The following is a 14,863-nucleotide window of genomic DNA, read 5'->3' on the forward strand; positions in this document are numbered from 1 at the left end:
GTGTATTGTTCCACTTTCCTTTCTTTCTGGGCGCAGGTTTTCTGCATGCATCCAGTCTCCTAGCATTGCAGTCACAGGAAGGCGGCTGGCTCCAGAGACAAATCCCCCGGAGCAGGAGTTATAAGGGACTGCGTGCTACCTGATGTGTGCGCCAGGAGCAGACTCCGGTCCCTCAGGAAGAGGCCAATGCTCTCACTGCTGAGCTGCCATGCCCCGTTTTACTTGTTTTTGTTGTTAATTGCCTTTCAGAACAAGTCTCTGCCACCTGGGTGTGCTAGTTCACTTATAACCCGCCTGCTCAGGAAGCTGAGGCAGGAGGATCACCTAAGCTCACAAGTTTGTCAGCAGCCTGGACAGTATAGCAAGACTGTCCTTCCCAATCCCAAGCTAAAAACCACATTAAAAGTAACTTTATTCTGCACCAAATGCTCCAATAGACAGCTGTGCAAAGCAGGCAGAAGGAAAACTCCAAAGGACAGGAAAGGATGAAGTTTAAAAATTATTTTACCACTGGGCAGTGGTGGCGCACACCTTTAATCCCAGCACTCGGGAGGTAGAGGCAGGCAGATCTCTGTGAGTTCGAGACCAGCCTGGTCTACAAGAGCTAGCTCCAGGACAGGCTCTAAAGCTGCAGAGAAACCCTGTCTCGAAAAACCAAAAAAAAATTATTTTACCAACTTTCTGGAGTGTTCTACCAGTCATGAGAAGGTTCACTGTTATTTCTCATGGATTTTCTTTATTAAAAAAAAATTACAAAGTTGTCAAGAAGGCTCAGAAAGTAAAGGCACTTATCACTTGCCAAACCTGCCAACCAGAGTTCAGTCCCCAGGACACACATGGTGGAGGGAGAGAACTGACTCTCTCAAGTTTCCTCTGACTTCCACATGTGTGCCCACTCACACACCTATGTCTACCCACACACATGTGCCCACCCACACCACACATGTGCTCACCCATACACCACACATGTGCCCACCCACACCGCACATGTGCCCACACATATAGTATACATGTACCCCTACATGCCCACACACACACCTGCGCCCACACAAGTGCCCACACAAGAGCACACACACACATGCCTGCCCATGTACCCCCACATATACACACTCACAAACATGTAATAGTTTTTATTTACAAATCTAGCACTCATCTCCTATTCCTGTGTTAGAACTCTTCCTCTGATAGTACGTCCTGTTGCTGAAGTCAGGGTCCCCAGGACAGGGGAGCAGGAGTGATAGGTCTTGCTTTGCTGCTGGACTGGTGGGAGAAGCTTCTGGAGTATGCGCACTAAGTCTGGAGCGAGTGTGGCTTCCGGTGGGCATCTTCACCAACGCCCTTCAACAAGCACCTCTCTGCTCGCCTGACATTAAGGGGATGGAGCGATGGCTCTGCGGTTAACAGCATGTAGGTGCTGGGAATTGAACCAGGGTCCTCTGGAAGAGCGGTCAGTGCTGTGTTCTGAAATCCTTGACTGCTTGGAAGTGGAATTCACTGGTAAGTCTTAACCCTCCAAATGTGCGTTGTTTCAGAACGGCAATCTGAGCAATCTGAGACATCAAACCGGCAGTAGCATCTTAGAAGCTCCCCAACGTGCAGGTTCAAACTACATCAAGACCCATCAGCCCATCAAGGATGATTTGGATTTTGACCTGAACCTGGATTCTGGACAGAACAGTGGGCTGGGGCTCAATCTGGACCTGAACCTGGACTTGGACCAGGAGTCAGAGTTGGAACCTGAGTCTGAGCTGGAGTCTGAGATCCAAGCCAGATCTGATCTGGAGGCAGAGCTAGAGACAGATGCCCAGACAGAGCCTGAGACGGAGGAAGAGCCAGAGCCAGAGCTGGAGTCAGAGAAAGAGAGGAGGCCCCAGCCTAGGACCCGGACCAGGGCTCACAGCCCCTGGCGGAACTACTTCACTGCCTATCGCTTCGGGACTGCAAGCTCCCAGTCTCGTATTCCACCTCAGACGCCTTCAGCGGAGAAGAAACAGCCGCGAGCACATCCAAACTCGCCCCACGGCGATGAGGACACTTAGTAGGTGAACTGGGAAGAGATAGCAGGCAGATTATTTTGGCGAATCCTCCCGGCCCAAAGGCATCACTCGGGCACGAGATCTAGACTGGGTACAAGCCACGGTTTCTGGCTCTGTAACCCTGCACCTGCTGACTTCCTTCTTTCTGGGTTCCGGGATCACATGCCCAGCACACGCCCAGGCTGCGTGACTGGGGTCCACAGTTGTCTCTGAGGTCCCAGGAGCCCCAGACTCCACCTTCGGCAGATTTCCAGCGCCGGCTTCCCTGCACACTCTACACGTCTCTGCGAACTGTGCCAGATTGTCTCTGACTACCTCCTCTCCTCTCCGTCCCCCTTTCTCCAAAGAAATGAGGCTCAAATAAAATACGTGACTATACTTAAAACATTCGGACTTCTCCTGCCTGTCTCTGTATCCCACAACCCTGAAGAAATGCCAGGTGGGAGGGACGCCAGAAGGGAGCCAGCAAAAGAAAACCCAGGCAGCATTTGGAACTGACATGCAGGAAGGTATTGCCACCATCCAGAGGGGCAGGGCCAAAGGTAAGCTGGCCTTCAGGCCTGCAGCACTGGAACCTGCTTAGCAGACAGCGCTTTTGCCATCCCTCTTTCCCTACTTCTGGCCTCACCGCCATCCAGAGACACCCGCAGCAGTGGACGGTGACAGCCATTACCAGACTCTCTAGTCTCGACAATGCACTCACTCATCTACAACTACTTTTTCTTACAGGTTTTCCAAGCCAGCCTGGATCCATTATTCCTGGAGGGCCAGACTTAGTTTAAAATGTGTGATGGGTGGGAGCAGCGGCTCAGCAGTTTCTAGCACTGACTGCTCTTGAAGAGGACTTGGGTTCAGTTCCCAGCACCCACAGTGGGTGACTCCCCAGGGAGTGGAACTCCAATTCCAGTGAATCTGATGCCCAAGGACACTACATACATGTGGTGTACATACAGACAAGCAGGCACACATACACATTAAGAAAAAAATAAATATAGCCAGGCACACCTTTAATCCCAGAGGCATATGGATCTCTGTGAGTTCGAAGCCAGTCTGGTCTACAGAGTGGGTTCCAGGACAGCCAGGGCTGCACAGAGAAACACTGTTCCAAAAACAACAACAACAACAACAACAACAAAAAGATAACATTTAAAACTGACAGATACAAGCCCCACCCCCAGGACTAAGAAAAGCCATTCTAGTTTTATTCAAATCTGCTTAAAGTTTCTTTGTTTCTCGATTAAAAATAGCTAGTAATAAGGTAAGCCTAGAAGAGACGGCAAATCCACCATCCGTACACTTTACTTCCCGTCAACAAGCGTGACTTCTCTGCGTTCTCAGTTTCTCTTGTTGGCAGGTGAAAGGAAAGATGCCTTGGGGTGATGGAAGTGGCTCAGGGAAGAGCACCTGATGAGGCACGAAGGCCTGCATGCAGAACTCCAGCACCCACAAAAACAGCTGGGCCTTGGGCATGTCATGCCTGCAACCCCATCAGCACAGGGTATGGGTGACAGAGGCAGGGGATGGCTGGTACTCTCTCACTGGTCACCAGCCTAGCCAAACATGTCCAGCTCCAGATGCATGGAGAGACTCTGTCTCAACAGGGGAAGGACACCCAGTGCCTTCCTCTGCCCTCCGCACAATGTGTTCACCTGCACATGTACATACAGACACACCTATTCACAGAGACGACACCTGTGTCCCCTCAGTCTGGCACTATGTGGGTATCTGGAATCAACTCAGACTCAGAAATGCACAACATGACTCTGAATATATAAAAAGGGGCAGGAGCTGGTTTTGGAGGCTCTAGGCTACCCTGGTAACACATTGTTGATTGTCAACCTGACAGATTCTGGAATCACCTAGGAAATATGCCTCTGGGGCCTTTCCAGAGATCATTAGCTGAAGGGGGAGGACCTTCCCTCTGTGGACAGAAGCTGCCAAGGGGCATCCCATATGCCAAGAGGTGCAAGCAAAGAAAGTGTGGTATTGCCCATCTACCTTTGTGCCTCCTGAGCAAGCCTGTGTGCTGTGCCACCATCCGTGGCCACCTTCAGACTCCAGCTTCCTTGGCCTTCCAACATGGACAGATTCTAGGAATTCTGAAAGCCCAGTGCCAGATTCTGACCACTGAGGCATCTATCTTCATGAACTAAACAGCTACTGTTGGCTGACCCTGTCCCATCAAGTAAGCCAATCAGGTCCCTCTGTGAGTGAGTGTGTATGTGTGTGTGCGCGCTCATGCTTATGTGTGTACTCTATCGGTTCTGCTCTAGAGAACCTGCCTAATAAAGAGAACCTGCCTAAAAATAATCCTCATGAGGAGGTGAGTTGTGCTGGCTTTATGCTGCTGCATTGACATAGCTGAAGCAGGTTTTCCAGAGGGGTTTATTTAGCTCATGATTCTGGAGCTGGAGTTCGAAGATTGGGTAGCTTCATTGTCCTGCTGTCTGGTGAGGGTCTACCAGTGTACATTGTCACATTAGAGGGAGCTTGTGTGAGAGGAAGCGCTTACATCTCCAGAAAGAATCCACAGAACAAAATGGTGGTTTATTTCTCTCAACTCACTCTTGAGAAAGCCCAGGTCCCTCAAGAGCTATCCTCATCCCTTCAGAGGGACCTCAAGATCTTCCACTAGGCCCCACTTCTTAAAGCAGAAGTTCTCAATATATGTGTCTTGACCCTTTGGGGGGAGTCTAATGACCTTTTCTCAGGGGTCACATATCAGATATTTACATTAAATTTTTAAGAGTAGCACAATTACAGTTATGAAACAGCAATGAAATAATTTTTTTAAAGATTTATTACGTATACAATATTCTGCCTCCATGTATGCCCACACGCCAGAGGAGGGCACCAGATCTCATTACAGATGGTTGTGAGCCACCATGTGGTTGCTGGGAATTGAACTCAGGACCTATGGAAGAGCAGCCAGTGCTCTTAACCACTGAGCCATCTCTCCAGTCCCGCAATGAAATAATTTTATGGTTGGGTTACTGCGACAAGGGTAAAGCATTACAGGAGTAGAGGATTGTGGCAGAAGAAAGGTTGCGAGTCACTGCCTTAAAGGGTCCACGCTCTCTCTACCTTGGGAACCAAGCTTTCAAGGAACACATGAGCCCATCTCCCTCTCCCTCAAACAGCATCAAACCATGGCAGAACCTAAGTCACAAAATTCATACTTTTGTCATGTTGTGCTGGGTATTGTCCTCAGAACTGAAGCTGAAGGGTGAAGATAACAGGCAGCAATGACAAACTGTCGTGAATGCCCCCGGGAGGTGGCTAGGCAGCAATGTCTTTTCTGGGAGTGGTGGCACAGGTCTGCAACCTCAGCCCCGAGGAAGCATGGTCAGGTGCATGGCTGGGACTCACTGGCCGGCCAGCCTAGCCTACTTAGTGAGTTCCAGGCCAGTAAGCGTGTCTATCTCAGGAAAAAAAAGGTGATGGCACTTGCAGAATGACAGCCAAAATTGTCTTCCTGCCTCTGCACACACCTGCACATACATATTCACCTGCACACACGTGCACACATACATACATGAACACATACTTACAGACACATATACACAATATTATCTCTGTATTTTGTAACAAATGAGCTGCGGAGATGGCTCAGTCACAAGCACAAGGACCTGGGTTTCATTCCTAGAGCCCATATTGAAAAAAAAAAAAAGCTGAGCATGGTGGCTCACAGTACTGGGGAGGCAGAGGTGGGAGGAGTCCTGGGGGCCGCTGGCCAGCCGGTCTAGCCTAGCTGAGAGTTCAGACTAGCGAGAGTGAAACCCTGTCTCAAAAAAAGAAAGAAGGTAGACAGAACAAGAGGACTGACACCTGAAGATGACCTTTGTGCACACAGATGCTTTTGTACCCATGTGTGCGTGTGCTTGCGCACTTTGATAAAATAACCCACCTCTTAGGCTAGAGCCGTGACTAAGGCATGTACCGCTCGAGTACTTGTACACATGTGCACATGTATCTACATAGGCACACACATATAATTAAAAATAAGTAAGTATCCTACCCTATGTACTTTTCTCTTGTGGAGATTAAGAAAAGCCAACTGGACCAGGCATTGGTGGCACGTGCCTTTAATCCCAGCCAAGGGAGGCAGAGGGAGGTGGAGCTCCATGAATTCAAGGCCAGCCTGGTCTACAGAGTGAGTTTCAGGACAGCCAGAGCTGCACAGTGAAAACCTGTTTCGAAAAAATCAAAAGAGAAGGAAGGAAGAAAATAAGGAAGGAAGGAAAGAAAAGTCAAGTCACCTGGGGCACCTTCTGGCCCTGCTGCACCCACCCCAAGCCCCCTCTTCTGATCCCAGGTCTGCATATTTTTCCCACAGTCCTTTCTTCATTAGTGAACTTGAACTACTAGGGATCAGCAGAAACTGTGGCCATCTTCCCCTCACCCTCCCCAGCTTCCTAGGACTCCCCAGTGTACATCTGCCCTCCGGCCCAGGGAGGCTGTTCTCGGTCAAGCTGTGCTATCAGCCTTGGCCTCCAGACATCTTCAGTCAAGGTGTGAGCCTGTGCTTGCCATGTGCTGAGCCTTACACTTTCCTGGGGGTTCCCAGGATAAACCCTTTCTCTGGAGGAGATCCTGATCTGGGGGAGGGGCAGCACACCACACAGGACTAGACTGTGGGATGCCCTGACAAGTATGTTTGACAAGCGTCATAGAGAATGGGAGTGAGAACCAGGGAGGTAGGACAGGACTCTGTCATACCCTCTGCTGGAGAAGTCTCATGGATAAAGGACTTAACAGGAAATGTGGTTGAGGGACAGAAGATACCTGTGTGGTCCTTAAAGGTGACATCCACTGAGATGTCACCTACTGGTTTTCATTCTTTTTTAGTAGCTGGTCTCTGTGACATCCTTACGCCTCTGCCATAAAGGATGCACACGACAGTGTCTGAAAAGACCCCACTCGACTTGTCCACTAGGAGCATAATGGCGTGTTTTTACTAGTGACGTCCAGCAGGCCAAAACAATGAGCCTTATTTGTTGACCCTTTGCCACATGCCAGCTCTGGTCAAAACACTTTCTAAAACTGAGCACAATGTACACAAAATTCCCAAGAGTTAGGGTGGCTCTTCTCCAGTCTTCCTTCTAAGGAGCAAATAGCCCTGGCTTCTACTGAAGAAGGTCTCTCAACTCTGCCTTTTGACCCATTGTTTCGTGTTCGCCACAGCAGAGGTTCAAGGTGAGTCCAATATGCAAATTTCTGGTCAGGTAAAAGGGAAGGGTTGTGTTACCAAAGGGGGAGGATGAAGGGTTGGCACTAGAGACACATCCTGTTTGCATAGGATGGCACAGACTGCACAAACGCTGTGTGAGCTCATGGCCCACTGCCTGTCACTGAGATGGGCATGACTGTCCCTTTATCCAGAGGAAGAGTCTCAGGCAGGATTGTACCCAGCTTGGACTCCAGTTATTAGAGCGTCACTCTGGGTGACTGCTCCCTTTGGGAAAAGATGCCTTTGACAGCTCTGGACACAGGTGGCTGCCACCTTATTTGTTTGAGATGCCTTTACACTGGCCTGGAACTTATTGAGTAGGCAAGGCTGGTTGACCAGTGAGCCCCAGGAGCTGGGATTACAAGTATCCCTTCCAGCCTTTTCTTCCTCCTCTTCTTTCTCCTCCTTCCCTTCCCTTCCTCCCTCCCTTCCTTTTTTTTCTTCTTCTTATGCATATGGGTCTTTTGACTGCATGTATGTCTATGCACCACATGTGTGCCTGGTACCCAGGGAAGCCAGAAGAAGGCATTGATTCCCTAGAACTGGAGTTACTGATGGTTGTGAGCAGAGGTATGGGTACTCCGGGTCTCCTGGAAGAGCAGACACACTCTTGTATTTTTTTTTTTTTTATCAAGACAGGGTTTCTTTGTTTAGCTTTGGAGCCTTTCCTGGAACTTGCTCTGTAGATCAGACTGGCCTTGAACTCACAGAGATTCACCCGCCTCAGCTTCCCGAGTGCTGGACTCAAAGGCCTGCACCACCACCACCGGGTGTGGGGGGGGAACCCATTTATGATAATTGGCTTGAATGTGGCTTGAAGCAGGCTAAGGAAGCATAGCGCAGAGTCTACCTGTTGTCTGCGGCCTAATCTGAGAGGGACAGAATTGTGATTCTGGGACTTGAGTAGAGTCAACCCATCATTCATGCCATGCTCATGGCACCCAAGAAGATAACAGTCTAGAACTTCAGAGAGCTGAGGGAACGAGCCATCGGAGCGGCATTCTGCCTGCCTATCAGTGACGATTTACCATCTGCAGCCGGCTTCCGAGGTGCAGCAGTGAAGCTGTTATAGAAGCAAATCCTCACTGTGGCTCTTCCCTGGCCGGCAACATTCCCAACCTAAAAAACCCCTAAGAGCTGGGTGTGGTCAGCTGGGGTCACTGGGCCTCTCTGAGGCCCTGCGGGGTACCTCAGCCTGCAGCTTCCTCACTCTCTTCTCTCTGTTGTTTCTGCCCATTCTTCTATTCCCACCCCATCCACTCCATCTTCTTCCTTCCTTCCAACCCTTAACCCAAGCTCATTGTCCTTACAAAGTTCGCATTTTGATAGAACAAAGTGGAAGGGGGTTTGGTTCCAGGCAATTTCTGTGCTCGGCTTGCTCCAGACTCATCTGCTTGGGAGGACCCATGAGGTGCTCTGGGTGTAGCCACCTCCTAGACAGGCTGGACTGGCTAGTCTCCCCTTGGCTACTCTCTGCTCTCCTCCACCCTGCTGGGCCTGGAAGGTTGCCCTGGAGGACTTCATAACTAGGGTACACCCCCTTCTAACTTCAGGTGGGTTTAGCAGTCTGAGAGAATGCCAGGCGAAAGACACCGGGCGTTTATTTTCCAGCTGTGCAGATCAAAGGGCACAGCTGTTATTGTTACTGGAGTTGTCAGAGCAGAGCCTGGGTTCTGGCAGCCCCAGCGAGACAATCTCAGCCTCCCCATCTCAACAGGCAACCGAAGAGTTAAATCAGTGAGAAGCAGAGAAAGATTTCCTCATGGTGGCCACAATGAGATGAGAAAGAGGCCCCAGGACCCTCCAGTCCACCTTTGGGGTCCTGATATGAGGTCACGAGGTTTGCACATCTAAGCAGACCTGGTCGAAGTGTCACCCTGCCCACCACTGACTGGATGCTGTCTGAGCACCAGTTTATCTTCCTGCAAGGTGGCCTGAGAGTTGTCAGAACCGTGAGAAAATGTCTTCCTGGAAGACAAGTTCCCCCCAGCTGGTGCCAGGCTTCTTCAGCCTTTTATTTCTCTCAGAATTAGATTGCTGGGGGGGAATTCCAGTTCCTTAGGGACCATTGTTTCAGTAATGTGATGGCCCAAGGGAGTGGCACAGAGTTCCCCCCACCCAATCCCATCTCAACACACACCCACAGCCACTCACAGGCTTTCAGGCAGCCCAAACTGACCTCAAATATGCTGTGTGATTGAGACACGAGGAGGAAACAGTCCCCTACCAGGGAAGGAAAGAGGCAGAGAGAGTCTCCTTCCTAGCAGTAAGGAGGAACCAACCTGCACCCCAAGCCTCGGACTTCCAGAATGTCTGCTGCTGATACCATGACAGTCGTTTGTTCTAGTGGCTCCAGCAGCTAACACAAACTCTCTCTGGCTCTGGAGATAAATCCTTCCCTGTCTGGGTCTGGAGTGGAAACTCAGGTTGCTGCTGGGCCTTCACTACCTCGGCATCTCTCATTGGCTCCACTTAACCCTCTCCACACTTCCATCTTTCCATTAATTTATCCTCTGTTATCCTTGTTCACAAAGATGGGGGCTAGAGAGATGGCTCAGTGGTTAAGACTGCTCTTCCAGAGAGGATCCGAGTTCAATTCCCAGCACCCATGTGGCTGCTCACAACGGTCTGTAACTCCAAGATCTGACACCCTCACACAGACATGCATGCAGGCAAAACACCAATGCACATAAAATAAAATAAATAAATTAAACATACACACATAGATACCATCACAAGGGCAAGAAAATGTTCCTTTAGGGCTCTCTGTTTACACAAACAGCAGGACTTTTCTGTTAGCAGAAAGCATCTGGTACAACTTGGGTTTCTGTTGTTTATGCTATCCTGTAGGATTAAGGGATGCCAATAGGGGCCTTGCCACTTTGGATGTAGTTTGGGTAGTGTAATATTTTGTCACCCTCAAGATAAAAGAATGCCTGAGTTCCAGGACAGCAAGGACTACATAGAGAAACCCTGTATCAAACAAAACAAAACAAAAAGATAAAAGAATTTAAGTTGGACATGGTGGCTCTCACTTTTAATCTCAGCATTCAGTAGGCAGAAGTAGGCAGAGCTCTCCAAATTCAAGGTCAACCACAGTCACTTATTAAGACCCTGTGTCAAAACAAAGAGAATGTAGCTGGGTGTGTTGGCACATACTTATAATCTCAAGAAGCAGAGGCAGAAGGATTGCCTGGAATTTAAGGACAGCTTGGATGTCATGGCAGGACCCCATTTCAAAGGACCCATGACAATGATAAGGACAGAGAACACTGGGCTTAAGGACACCTCAAGTATTCAGGCTTAGGTGATCGGTTTAGACACTGCCTCAGAGGTGTTGGAGACCGCGAGAGCAGCCTTTGCTACTTAGAGAGGAATAGGATGATTTTCAGAAATTAAATTTTGACACCGCCCATGAGCAGCCAAAAATATGATGGCTTTTGCTGTCTGAATAATTCTACTTTAAAAAGACTTGCAGAAAAACAGCTGGGGGAGGAGGCATGTGTATCTAAAAGGCGATGTATGCCAAAAAAACCAGCCTCTACTCTTTAGGACAGGGCCTCAAATCACACAGGCTAGCCTTGAATTGACTTTATGACCAAGGATAACCTTGAATGTCTGATCTTCTCACCCCTATCTCCCCAGGGCTGGGCATGTACCACCTCAGTTTTATGCAATGCTGGGAATTGAACCCAGGGTATCCTGCTTACAGGCAAACACTTTATCTACTGAGACACAGCCCCAGCCCATAGCTACCTTTATAGAATGATTTACAGAAGGGCAAAGTCCAGGTAACCTTCCTCAGCTGGTACAGGGGAGTACAGGAAGGTATGGAGGGCTATGTATATTAAGTAAGAAGCAGAAAGCAGGCGGTGGTGGTGGCACACCTTTAATCCCAGCACTCGGGATGTGGGGCAGAGGTGGGTGGATCTGTGAGTTCGTTTGAGGCCAGCCTGGTCTATAGAGTGAGTTCCAGGACAGCCAGGGCTACACAGAGAGATCCTGCCTGGAAAGACACGCACGCACGCACGCACGCACGCACGCGCGCACACACATACACACACACACACACACACACACACACAGAGAGAGAGAGAGAGAGAGAGAGAGAGAGAGAGAGAGAGAGAGAGAGAGAGAGCGCCTTAGGATTGAAAGTGAAGGTACAGGGCTGGAGATATGGCTCAGAGGTTAAGAGCATTGCCTGCTCTTCCAAAGGTCCTGAGTTCAATTCCCAGCAACCACATGGTGGCTCACAACCATCTGTAATGGGGTCTGGTGCCCTCTTCTGGCCTGCAGGCATACACACAGACAGAATATTGTATCCATAATGAATAAATAAATATAAAAAAAAAAAAAAAAAAAAAGAAAGTGAAGGTACAAACATATGAACATGCGTAGAGATCTTAGATTTAGAAATATTGTGGAGAACCGAATTATGCTGAGAGACTAGGGAAATACATGAGGAAAAAACACCCCAAAAAGTGGGGGGCGAGCAGATGACAAATCTTGGAAAATCAGTCCAGTGAGTTTTTATATGGGCACTAGATGAGATTCTCAATGGAGTTGTTGAACAAGTGTTATCAAGTCATCAAATTCTTAGAAGTGACGGACAGCAGAAGCGACTGAGTCACTGCAAGCTTGCTGATGGATCTGCAGTAAACAGTGTGTGTGTTCCTGAGGAGGCCTGAAGGTGTCAGAGCTCCTGGACCTGGTTCTGTGAGCTGCTGCGAGCTGCAGCTCTACAGGATAATAGGGACCAAACTGGTCCTCCGCGAGAGCAACCAGTGCCCTTAACCTCTGAGCCATTTCTCCTGCCCCTGGTCATCATTTCCCTAAACTACTCTAGGGGTTTGCATGGTCCGGGAAGCACGACCTGGGTGATGTGGGGATGAAGAAATGAAAGACACATAAGGAAAGCTGGGAGCAGGTGAGCTGTGCTCACTGCCACACTACAGGAAACTGGAGTGATCTTTTTTTGTACTACACAAGGACTGGGCTGCTGGTCTCATGGGAGGTCTCTGCAGGGGAGCAGTCTCAGGCTATAAACAGCAGGGAAGAGGAAGCTGTGGTTCAAGGTGATACTATCTCGTGGCTTTCTGTTGTTGCAGACTCAGTCAATCCTTAGTAAACACTTGTCCTTGGACCAGGAAGGTTGAGTAACAGCAAGTCCATCAGCAGTGAACACTGTGGGTGTGTGTGTGTCTGTGTGTGTGTGTGTGGTGCTTTTGCCGTCCCTATGAGCCCCACTTAGGGAAGTCACTGCCATTTCCACGGGGCTGAGGCATCTTCCATGACTGTGCCTGTGTCAACAAGACGGGTTCCCTGACACGGGTTCTCTGCTAGCGCAGTCATCAGACTCTGAGACCTCAGGTACTTCCCGGCCCTGCTATCTATCCTTTGAGTCTCAGGTTTAAAATAGAAAGCAGTTTTCATTGGCCAACAGGTGCTGGCCTCTTTCACAATAAACCCAGAAATGCCATCATTCAGGTTCTGCGCAGCCGACATAAGGGATCTGAATTTCCAATTTGGCAAACACAGCTTTCTGGCACCGCCTATCTCATACCTGCAGTCGTCCTCAGCCCCAGGCTCCACCCACAAGTTTCCAGCCTGGGCCTTTTTGCTCAATTGATATTTCTCATTCAGGAATGCTTGACATCTTCTTCCCCACCTATGAAAATGCTACACCTCTCCCAACACCCACATCAAAAGTTGCCTCCTCCCTGGCTGGACTAATTTACCTGCTTTGCTCAGTGGGTTGTGCCTGGGCCCCCAGGCATGACCTGTGCTTTTGTGGGCGCTCATCCTCCCTTCCCTTCTTTTTGCATGTAGATGTGTGTGTGGTAGGCATCCATGGGTATGTGCTCCCGTGTGTGAGCACAGCCCTGTGTGTTGCATGTGTACGTGTGCTTGGGCATTGCATTCAGAGGCCTGAGGTTTTGCTTTCAGTGTCTCCCTCAGTTCTCCGCTTTATTCTCTCATTGAAGCCAGAGAGTGCCAGCTTATCTAGCTAGACAGCTTGCTCCAAAGAGCCTTGTCCCCCACAGGCCACCATACCTACAGCAGCAGTTACATGAGCCATTTCTCCAGTCCGAGTCCCACTTACCCCTACCCTGTCCAGCTGGGTACACCCCACAGAAAGGCATCGGTCAACAGCAGAGTTCACAGAGGACGGTAACCCAAAGGTTATGGTACCTTGTGGCTTCTTGTTGTTTAAGCGTTTGGGGTTCTTTGGTTTTGCTTCCGAGATAGGGTCTCTCTCTGCAGCCCTGGCTGTCCTGGAACTCACTCCGTTGACCAGGCAGGCCTCGAACTCGCAGAGATCCACCTGCCCCTGCTTCCCAAGTGCTGGGATTGAAGGCATTTGCCACCATGGCCTGCTAGCTAGGTGTCTTTTGTTTGTTTGCTTGTTTGTTTTTAAGATTTATTTATTTACTTAATATGTATACAGTGTTCTGTCTGCAGGCTGGAAGAAGAGAGAACCAGATCTCATTACAGATAGTTGTGAGCCACCCTGTGGGTGCTGGGAATTGAACTCAGGACTTTTTTTTTTTTTTTTTTTTTTGGTTTTTCGAGACAGGGTTTCTCTGTGGCTTTGGAGCCTGTCCTGGAACTAATTCTTGTAGACCAGGCTGGCCTCGAACTCACAGAGATCCGCCTGCCTCTGCCTCCCGAGTGCTGGGATTAAAGGCGTGCGCCACCATCGCCCGGCTGAACTCAGGACTTTTCGAAGAACAGTCAGTGCTCTTAACTTCTAAGCCATCTCTCCAGCTCCCCTCCCTTTTTTAATGTACATGCATTTGTGGGTTTGTGCACCTGAGTGCAGTCACCTGCATAAGCCAGGTGTCAGATACCCTTGCTGGAGTTACAGGTAAGCCACCGGATATGGGTGCTGAGGACCCAACTACAGCCATCTCTAAGCATGTGTTCGTTTTGAAACACGGTCTCAATTTGTAGGCCAGATTGGGGTAGAACTCACTGTATATAGCTCAGGGTGGCATGGAACTTGCAGCAATCCCCTTACTGGCACAGAACACTAACATCTGCTCTACCTAGTGACTTTGTAACCATATTCTGGGCAAGTATACTCTCTGATGTTTGCACAGGACAAAATCACCCTGAAACATGGCTATCTAGACCCAGCAGGGCCTCGAACTCACAGAGATGCACCTGGGCTGCGGACCCAGGTTTTCTTAAACCATGATAAGAGCCACACGTTTCCTCCCTCCAGACTTTTTCCTGTGTGAATCCACGTACAAAGATATTATCTCGTTTTCTTTAGTATCTTAGTTGGCCCTTACAAATAGCTCAGGAAGGAACTGGACACGTTTGGCTAATCCTTTTTGCAGGCTGAGAAGCTGAGGTTATTCCCGACCGACTGCGGGGCTCCGACCTTCCTCAGGAGGCAAGAACTTCTCAACGCCCCGCGCTTTCCAGCCGGGCCACTAAAACCAGACCCACGCACACGAGGTTTCGGCTCAGAATTCTCTCCTCAATCCTCTCCAGCCCTCTGCAGCCCTCCCTGGAGCAGGTGGTAGGCTCCGTGCCCACTGCGCACGCGCTCGTCGCCGTGCGGGGGCGTGGCCGGGCGGGCCCGGAG

At 49.6% G+C, this 14,863-nt stretch overlaps 1 protein-coding gene across 1 annotated transcript in view; it reads left to right on the forward strand.

Annotated features, from left to right (window-relative positions):
* Slc26a8 (solute carrier family 26 member 8) overlaps positions 1–2,039 on the forward strand; it is a 41,775-nt gene extending 39,736 nt beyond the window's left edge. Inside the window, exon 19 of the mRNA XM_038343849.1 lies at positions 1,533–2,039. Within this exon, the coding sequence (XP_038199777.1) occupies positions 1,533–2,039 (507 nt within the window). The remainder of the gene's footprint in view (positions 1–1,532) is intronic.
* The last annotated feature ends 12,824 nt before the right edge of the window (positions 2,040–14,863 follow it).

The sequence above is a fragment of the Arvicola amphibius genome, chromosome 9, assembly GCF_903992535.2.
Source record: "Arvicola amphibius chromosome 9, mArvAmp1.2, whole genome shotgun sequence".
NCBI lineage: Eukaryota > Metazoa > Chordata > Mammalia > Rodentia > Cricetidae > Arvicola > Arvicola amphibius.